Source organism: Zingiber officinale, chromosome 3B, assembly GCF_018446385.1.
Source record: "Zingiber officinale cultivar Zhangliang chromosome 3B, Zo_v1.1, whole genome shotgun sequence".
Taxonomy (NCBI): Eukaryota; Viridiplantae; Streptophyta; class Magnoliopsida; order Zingiberales; family Zingiberaceae; genus Zingiber; species Zingiber officinale.
In genome coordinates, this window is record NC_055991.1 from 105,047,071 (window position 1) to 105,056,718 (window position 9,648).

General features: G+C 42.2%; 1 protein-coding gene across 1 annotated transcript in view; it reads left to right on the forward strand.

Moving 5' to 3' along the window:
* The window catches only part of LOC122055086 (serine/threonine-protein phosphatase PP1-like), a 41,204-nt gene extending 35,872 nt beyond the window's left edge, over window positions 1-5,332 (forward strand). The window contains exon 4 of the mRNA XM_042616478.1: window positions 5,210-5,332. Within this exon, the coding sequence (XP_042472412.1) occupies window positions 5,210-5,332 (123 nt within the window). The remainder of the gene's footprint in view (window positions 1-5,209) is intronic.
* Window positions 5,333-9,648: the final 4,316 nt, after the last annotated feature.

Consider the following 9,648-nt stretch of genomic DNA (forward strand, 5'->3'; position numbering starts at 1 on the left):
TAGGTTCTGTTGTTTTCTAACCTTGTGTCTAAGTGTGCAGGAGCTTAGGAGCACAGGTACTCGAGCGGAAGACGCAGCTAGCGCGAAGGACGGCACGCGGTGCGTCCGAGGGACGAGGCGCTGCGGAAGAGTACACCGGCGGACGAGAAGGAAGCGCGCGGTGGTTCCGAGGGACGAAAGCCGGAGCGGAAGATTGCTCGGGGAGCAAGAGACGCAGCTAGCGAGAAGGTCGACGACCGAGGGACGAAGACTGCGGATGAGTACGCTGGCGGACGAGAAGGAAACACGCGGCAATTCCGAGGGACGAGAAGCCGGAGGGAAGCACGCTCGAGAAGACCGGAAGTTGGGTTCGGGTGAGCCCTTTTCCGGAAGGCAGAGATCACCCAAAAGAGCGGATCCGGAGCGGAAGAACCGGACCGAAGCGGGACTGAACCAGAGAAGCGGTCCCGGATAAAAAAGTCAACTGTGTTGACTTTCGGGGTCCGGGGCGCCCGGACCCCTCCGGGGCGCCCGGACCCTTCCGGGCGCCCGGAATAGTAATTTTGACCAGATCGAGAATTATCTCGATCTGAACGTTGGGGGATAAATTTTATCCCCCCCAGGGCGCCCGGAACCTTTCCAGGCGCCCCGACCAAGGCTATAAATATAGCCTTGGTCCAGAAGCTTTTCATAAGTTCAGAAATTGTAACAACACTTGTGTGCTTCCATTGCTTTGATTAGCTTCTTTCTTTTTTGTGCCTACACTGCTGTAAACGAGGCTTCTCCGCCTGAAGGAGTTTTTAGTGCAACAATCTTCCTTGGATTAACAACCTCCCCGGTTGTAACCAAGTCAAATCCGGTGCCTCATTTTTATGCTTTATTTTCTGCTTAATCTATTTTTTCAAGTGTTAGCTTAATTGTCCGAGAAAGGGTTGTGTTTTACTCAGGGCTATTCAACCCCCCCTTCTAGCCGGCCGCATCGGTCTAACAGTTGCATCCTTCTTAGCCTTAGGTTTGTATCCCTAGGTTATGCTCCTTTTGCCCTTTTAGAATATTTTCCATTCTTTTTAAGATCTTTTCCAATTTGTCAAGCCTTGACTTCAAGGCTTGGTTTTCCATCTTTAAATTCTTAGATTTGGATTTTTCATTTTTCCCTTGAGCATTTCTATTTCTAGGCTTATATCTAAAGTCTTTAGAGTTATTGCCTATTTTGTTATCCATCTTTCTAACCTTAGGTTGAGTGGTTTTAGTATGATAAGCTACATAATTTTCCTTAATGCTATCATACTTCCTATTTTCATGATAAATAGCATTGAAATGATATAAACTGTTCCTAGCATGCTTTTTATCATTACTTAAAGGAATAGGCTCAATAAATGATACCTTGGGTTTGCTCTTAAGAGCTCCCCTTGACTTGAGCTTCCTCCCTTGACTTTGACCGGTTTCTTCTGCTTAGGACATTAACTTCGGTAATGTCCTCTTTGATTGCACAAGAAGCACACTATATGCTCTTTGCTCTTCTTTGTCACGGGAATGCTCTCCTTGGGCTTCTCCTCGCCCTTAGGTGCCACTTGGCCCTTCTTCTTGGCCAATTTAGGGCACTTACTCTTGTAGTGCCCTTTTTCCCTACACTCAAAGGATATAATGTGATCTTTATTATTTAAATTTGAAATTGTTATACCTTTACTTGTAGGGGTGGCACATGATCCTCCATTTAATTTTTCTTGATTCGTGGAGGTGACACCATCTTCCTCTCCATTTGACCCAGAAATAGAAGCTTCTTCTTTCTCCGATGTCAATGAATGATGCTTCCCCTCAATCCTAGAGGTGGAGACCTCTTCATCTTCATCCTCTTGCACATGAAATAAGGAGTTTACTCCTTTTCCTTTGTCTTCGTGCTCTCTAGAGGATGGACCTTCTTCTTATTCTTTCGGTGTTGAGCACCTCTCAACTTTGGATTCTTCTTCCCCTTGGTCTTGATCCAATGAGTCACCCTCTTTGGATTCTTCTTGGTTTGGTGTAATGGAGGGGACTTCATGAATCTTTGCCAATTTGCTCCAAAATTCTTTGGCATATTCAAATTCTCCTATCTTGCTCAAGATTGTGCTTGACAACAAACTAACCAATAATTTAGTTACCTTGTCATTTGCTTCGCACCTTTGAATTTGCTCCTTGCTCCATTTACTTTTCTTGAGGATTTTGCCTTTTGAATCTATTGGATCTTGAATGCCTTCCATTAGAGCAAACCATTGCTCTATCTCCATCATAAGGAAAATTTTGATTCTTGATTTCTAAGAATCGAAGCTTGTCATTGTGAATGGTGGAGGTACCCTTGTGTTGTATCCAAGTCCATCTTGGAATTCCATTTGAAGTTGAGCCTTTAATGAAGTCTTTGACTTATTGAAATTTGCTTCAACTTCTTCTTCCTCTAGCTTGTTGCCCTTTCCGGTGATGATTCCGGTGAAGAGCGACGTCGCTCTGATACCACTTGTTAGGATCAATTTATAGCTAAAGGGGGGTGAATAGCTCGTTGTGCTCATTGCCTTGCTTTGTGATGATGATATGCAGTGGAATAACCAAGAAACAAGACTCACAACACTAATACAAGGATTTACTTGGTATCCACCTCAAGAAGAGGTGACTAATCCAAGGATCCAGCCCTCACTCACTCATCCACCATAAAACACTCCTTCTCAGTAACTACCGAAGGTGGAGAAGCCTTGTACAAACTCTTGCATAGATAATACAAAAAGAAAGAAATACAAGCTAATACACTATCAAATCTTACAAGATTTACAATGAAGAAACCCTAGCTTGTTTCTCCTTGTTTAGAATGCTTATTGACCTTGGAAGTGTAGCAGCACTTGACTCCAAGACACCTTCAAGAACTAGCATAAACCTGTGAAAGATGATCGCAAGGAGTGGAGAGAAAAAAAGCTACCGAATTGGTGTGAGGAAGAAGGCTTTTGTGCGCTTACTTCACAACGGTCATATCCCAATCGATTAGGGAGGCTTGAATCGATCAACTGATCGATTCAGAGCGCCTTTGTGCTCTGTTGGAAATGGCCTGAATCGATCGACTGATCGATTCAGGATTCCTCATGTTCGCACAAGAAAACCAGCCCCCAATCGATCACTCGATTGATTGGAGGTGCCCAATCGATCACCCGATCGATTGGCAGTGCTCGATCGATTTGGCGGTGCCCAATCGATCGCCTGATCGATTGGGGACCATTCTATGCTCGCAGCTTCGCTTCCCAATCAATCAACTAATCGATTAGGATGTTGTTTGTCGCAGCACTGTACCCAATCGATTAGCTGATCGATTAAGCTTAGTCCAATTTGATCACTTGATCAAATTAACCAACCCTAGCTTGCCCAACTCAATTCTAGGGCTCCCAAACCCAACATCAAGTTAATTGTGACCTGTTGAGACTCCTTGTGTCTAGCATCCAGTCAACCTTGACCTGCTAGGACTTCTTCACCAAGTGTCCGACCAATCCTTTGACCCACTTGGACTTTTCTCCTCATGCCAAGTGTCGGTCAACCTTGACCCACTTGGACTTACCATCTCATACCAAGTGTCCGGTCCTCCGTGACCCACTTGGACTTCCTTCCACCAAATGTCTGGTCACTCTTGACCCATCTGGATTTTCTTGTGTCAAGTATCCGGTCAATCCTTTGACATACTTGGGCTTCCCAACACCAGGTGTCTGGTCAACCTTGACCCACCTGGATTTCCTTCCACCAGATGTCTAGTCACCGTTGACTGATCTGGATTTTCTCGTGCCTAGCTTCACTCACCAGGTCTTCCCATTTACCCAGCTCACTCACTGGGACTTTCACTTTCTAGCTTCACTCACTAGGTCTTTCACCTGGCTTCACTCACCAGGATTTCCAACTGCCTAACTTCACTCACTAAGTCTTTCCATCTGTCTGGCTTCACTCACCAAGACTTTTCCACTACCTGGCTTCACTCACCGGGACTTTCACTTACCTAACCTTCAGTTAGGACTTTTCCAGTCAAGTATCCGGTCACTCCTTTGACCTACTTGACTCTACTTTACATCAAACTGATCATTCCTTGACTAGAGGGGAATTGCACCAACAATCTCCCTAATTAGACGATTGCTCCTGCAATCTCCATATATTGTCAAACATTGAAACGCAAACATCAAGACTCAAGCTTAAGCCAACTCAAGCTTAATCAACCCGGTCAACCTTGACCTAGGGGATATTGCACCAATAATTGTCACCGTTCGTGATAGAGTAGTCAATTGAGCAAGTCTCACTGGTGGCACACATCAACAAGATGAATGGAATAAACTTCTCGAGCGACTGGAGGAGCTCATTGATAGAGTTCCTTCGATTGGGTAGCATTCCAGCTGATTAGGAAGAAGCTCGCCTGTTGAAAAAGAGGGTTGGACGGTTCACTTTGATCGGAGACCAACTATATAAAAGAGCTTTCTCAAGGTCATTGCTCAAGTGTGTCGGACCGGAGTATGTCTAGTACATCCTTCAAGAAGTGCTTCAGGGATCCTGCAGAAGTCACTCGCGCAGCAGATCGCTGGCTCGAAAGATCCTGTTAGATGGATATTTTTAGCCCACACTGTAAGATGATGCCACTCGGATAGTGGCCACTTACCTGTCATGTCAAAAATATCACAACATCCAACACTGACCGACCGAGGAGATGAAGACATCCACGGTGTCTTGTCCATTGGACCAATGGGGCATGGATATCGTTGGACCATTTCTAATGGCGACTGGTCAACACAGATTTCTACTTGTCGCAGTAGATTATTTCTCAAAGTGGGTGGAGGTTGAGCCGCTAGCCAAGATAACCGAACACATGGTCATCAAGTTCATATGGCAAAATATCCTATGTTAGTTCAGTATCCCTCGCCGGCTCATCTTAGATAACGGAAGGCAGTTCGCCGGACGGAGACTCAAGTATCGGTGCGAGGACTATGACATAGCGCAGGCTTTTACCTCAATGGCCCATCCTCAGAGCAACGGTTAGGCGGAAGTCACCAACCGAGAAATCCTTAGGGGTTTATGGGCTCGGCTCGACCATGCTGGAGACAACTGGGTCGATGAGCTCCCAAGCATCTTGTAGGCTCATTGTACCACACCAAGAGGTGCAACCAGTCACACCATTCCACCTGGTGTATGGCAGTGAGGTGATGGTTCCAGTAGAAGTCGGGTGCAATGAGCTATCTGGCTGCAGCTCTACGACGATGGAAATATTGAACAAAGGCTCATGAAGCTCAACTTGGTGGACAAAACATGGGACAAGGCCGCCATCTGGCTGATGGCATACCGACAACGCATGAAGCAGAACTACAACTAGAGAGTGATCTCAAGGTTATTTCAGGTCAGCGACCTGGTTTGGAAAAGAGTGAAGTCAGTCGACGACTTCACCAAAATTGGAGGCTCCATGGGGAGGACCTTTTAAAGTCATTCAGAAGCTCTGCTCGGGAGCCTACTACCTGCAGGATGAGGATGGGAGAAAGCTCGAGCGGCCTTGGAGGGCAAACCATCTCCAGCCATATAGGGTCAAGTGAGAGGTGCGTGGTTAAATCCGAATGTACTTGTATAAGTGTATGTCTTGTGGATGCAGGAAGATAATGAATACAAATCCTAAGTGTTCCAGACTCTTGTGTTATTCGGCCAAGTTAAAAGTTAAGCGACGACTATAAACCCTAGTCTTCACCAATAATCGAGCGGCGACTATAAACTCTGGCCTTCATCAACAGTCGAGTAGTGACTATAAACCTCTGTCTACGTCAAAAATTGAGCGGCAACTATAAATCCAAGTTTTCACCAACAGTCGAGCGGTGACTATAAACCCCTGTCTATGCCTTCAACAGTCGAGCGATGACTATAAACCTCTGTCTATGCCTTCAACAGTCGAGTGGTGACTATAAACCCTAGTCTTCGTCAATAGTCGAGCAGTGACTATAAACCCTTATCTATGTCAAAAGTCAAGCGACGACTATAAACCAAAGTCTTCACCAACAGTCGAGCGGCGTCTATAAACCCCTGTCTATGCCTTCAACAGTCGAGCAGCGACTATAAGCCCCTATCTATGCCTTCAACAATCGAGTGGCCGCTATAAACCCCTAACTATGTCAACAGTCGAGTGGCAACTATAAACAATTATCTACGTCAATAGTCAAGCAACGACTATAACCCCTAGTTGTCGTCAACAGCTAAGCAGCTGCGATGAATATCGACCGAGCTGTAGCTCTAAAACCAAGTCTACAACAAATAAAGCCGATCGACGAGTATATAAGCTAAGAATAAGGCTGACAAGGAAACATGCTGCTCCTAGAAGCAACAGTTCTCCGCTAAAATGAGGTTGTTCGGCTAGACTAGAGTGATTACTCCGACAACATAGCGGCCTGTTACATCGACGATCGGGAGGGCAAGGAACCATACTTAGAAGTTTTTCTAAAAATGATAAATGGTTCATAGTCCTACCCGAGCCGAGTGGCAATACATTCATTAATAAGTGCAAAACCCAACAAAGGGAAGAAACACCAAACGACGATGCATGAGGGAACACTATAGAAAGCAACTAAACAAAGATTCGCCAAACAGGCGATCATGTATTAACACTTTAAAAATGCTCTACATGGTAACAAGAGATGATACAAAAGGAGGGGAGCTTCACAGTGGGCGAGGATCACTCAAGGTAGTCCAGTACGTCATCGGGCAGTGCCTCGGTCAGCTTGTCTTGACTGATGACCTTATTGGTCACTAAGGTTGGGATATAGCCACCACCCTTCAGTTGGTTGAGCGTCCAATCAATGGTGAGGTTGAAGAGGCAGAGTGCACGGTCGATGAGTCGATCATTGTGTTGGTGTGAGTTGTTGGAATGTATACTAAAAGCCTAGCTTTTGTATAAATATTTACTTAGAAATAAGAATCATATTGGTCAAATATCTACATTTATAAGCTAACTGTATTTGTTCAATTAATTTATATTATAGATAACATGGTGTGTGGTGTCACACACAGAAGATTATGTTATCAGTTCTTTATAAATTATAAACAGTTGCTCACGACTAAGATGGATAGGAACAAACCATTGGAATAGTCGTAGTGTAATTTGATATTAGTTTATCTTAACTATAAAATTACACTAGTACACTTAGAGTGTATTGAGCTAGACCATTTAAGGTAAGTTCTTTTTATACTGACTGAATAAAAGAACAAGACCTTTCTTATTATGGAAGTGTGTGCTCTTAATCATGATATAATAACAAGCACATATACTTAATATTCATTTCTTTGATTTATCAAAGGGTGCGATTTAGTTCGATAAATCAATATGCCCGATAAGTTGGGAAATGATATTATTTATATGGTGTTATTGATTATAGAATGAAACAGTGTCCTAGTAATATAGGTTGATAATGTCCCCAAGGGGAGCTCATAAGGATTGTCATGTAAGCCTTGCACGTGGACTTAGTCCGACATGATAATAAGGTTGAGTGGTACTACTCTTGAACTAAGATATTAATTAAAGAGAGTTGTCAGTAACTCATTTAATTAGTGGACATTCAATATGTTAAACACAGGGAGACTAACACACTCATGATAAGAAGGAGCCCAAAATATAATTTGGGATTGGTGTGGTAGTTCAATAATAATTCTTTAATGGTATGAATTATTATTGATGAAATTAAGTTGGGTGTTCGAGGCGAACACGGGAAGCTTAATTTCATCGGGAGATCAAAATCAATTCCTCCTCTCGGTCTCTATCATAGCCTCTTATTTATAAAGTCTTATATCCACTCATACTCACCTTCTTACCCACCTTAAGGTGGCTGGCCAAGCCTAGCTTGGAGCCCAAGCTAGGGTCTGCCAAACCAAGGTGAGATGGTTTAAATAGGTGGCTGGCCCTAGCTTAAACCCAAGCTTGGTGTGGCCGGCCACATTAAATTAAAAAGGATTTTATTTTTTAAAATTTTTCTTATGTGGAAGCCATGGTTTTAAAAGAGAGTTTAAAATTTAAATCTTTCCTTTTATAGCTTTCTACAAAAGATTAAGTGAAAGGTTTGATATCTTTCCTTATTTGTAGTTAAAAGGAAGATTTTAATTTTTGATAAAACTTTCCTTTTTTGTAACCATCCTCATGATTTAAAAGAGAGTTTTAAAATTAAATCTTTCCTTTTATAGTTTCTACAAAAGATTAATAAAAGATTTGATATCTTTCCTTATTTGTAGATTGAAAGGAAGATTTTAATTTTAGAGAAAACTTTCCTTTTTATAAATCATCCACATGTTTTAATAGAGAGATTTTAATTTATAAAAGTTTCTTTTTATGACCAACCATGAAGGGAATTTTTAAAAGAGAAATTTTTATTTAAAATTTTCAGAAACAAATTAGGAAGTTTTAATTTTGTGTTTAAAACTTTCCTTGTTTGGAGGGATTAAGATGGCCGGCCATATATAGTTTGAAAGGAAATTTTATTAAACTTTCCTTTCATTGGCAAAGAGAATAAGGAAGTTTTTAATTAAACTTTCCTTATTTTCTAAGACCAAGGAATATAAAAGAGAGGGTAGAGGTGCCTCATCTCATAACAAGATATCTTCTTTGGTTCCTCTCTTCCTTGGTTGGTGGTCGACCCCTCTCTTCCTCTTCATCTCCTATTCTTCTTCCTTGGCCAGCGACATCTTCATCTCAAGGGTTTTGGTTGGTAGCCGGATTTTGTTAGAGGAAAAAGGAAAGATAGGAGGCTTTGTTTCTAACACCTTGGAGCTTGGTGGTGGTGGTCGAACCTCATCTTCTCTTGAAGTTCTTGTGGTGGCCGAAACTTGTTTGGAGAAGAAGGAAGCTTGGGTGGTTCTCGTCTCGGTAGATCGTCACCCACACAACGTCCGAGATAAGAAGAGGAATACGATAGAAGATCAAGAAGTTGTTGCTTACAAAGAAAGGTATAACTAGTAATTCTATTCTGCATCATACTAGTTTTCTTTGTATAGATTTTGAAATACCAAACACAAGAGACATATGATTCTAGGTTTCGAATTTGTGATTCGAGTTTGTGTTCTTTTGTTTTTTTTTCGATCTTGTGATTCGATTGTTCCTTTTGGTTAAACCTAGGGTTACTATAAGGAAATTAAATATTAAATTTCGTTGAAAGGCTTTGTCTAGGAAGTGGTGGATGCTCCCATACCCAAGAAGGCCTAGTGCCTTGCCATGTTTAACCTGGAAGTCAATCTCTGAAATTAATATTTAATTGAATTTGTAACATGGGTGGATTTGGATCAATAATGTTAAGTATCGTTTGTAATCCAAGTCTAAACCTCTAAGAACAGATAAGTTAAATTTGGAATCAATAATGTTAAGTTCCGTTTGCGATTCCAAGTTTAATTTCTAAAGAACACAATAGGTTGTTAGAAAAGGTTTAGGACTTGTACAAAATTTTTATACTGGGGAACCAGTAAGATATTCTGAGTAGCAACCAACATGAGTAGCATCAAACGATCGAACCTGTGTTTTGATAATGGCAAAGGGTTCAAAGTTAAGTTGTCTTGTGATCTAACAAGTGTTGAACCAAGTGTGCAGGTAAGTCCTAGTGACTCTAGGCAGGTGGAAAACCCTAGGGGGTGGTAACTCTAGGCAAAAAGTCTTGGCAGGTCGAGCACTTTGGG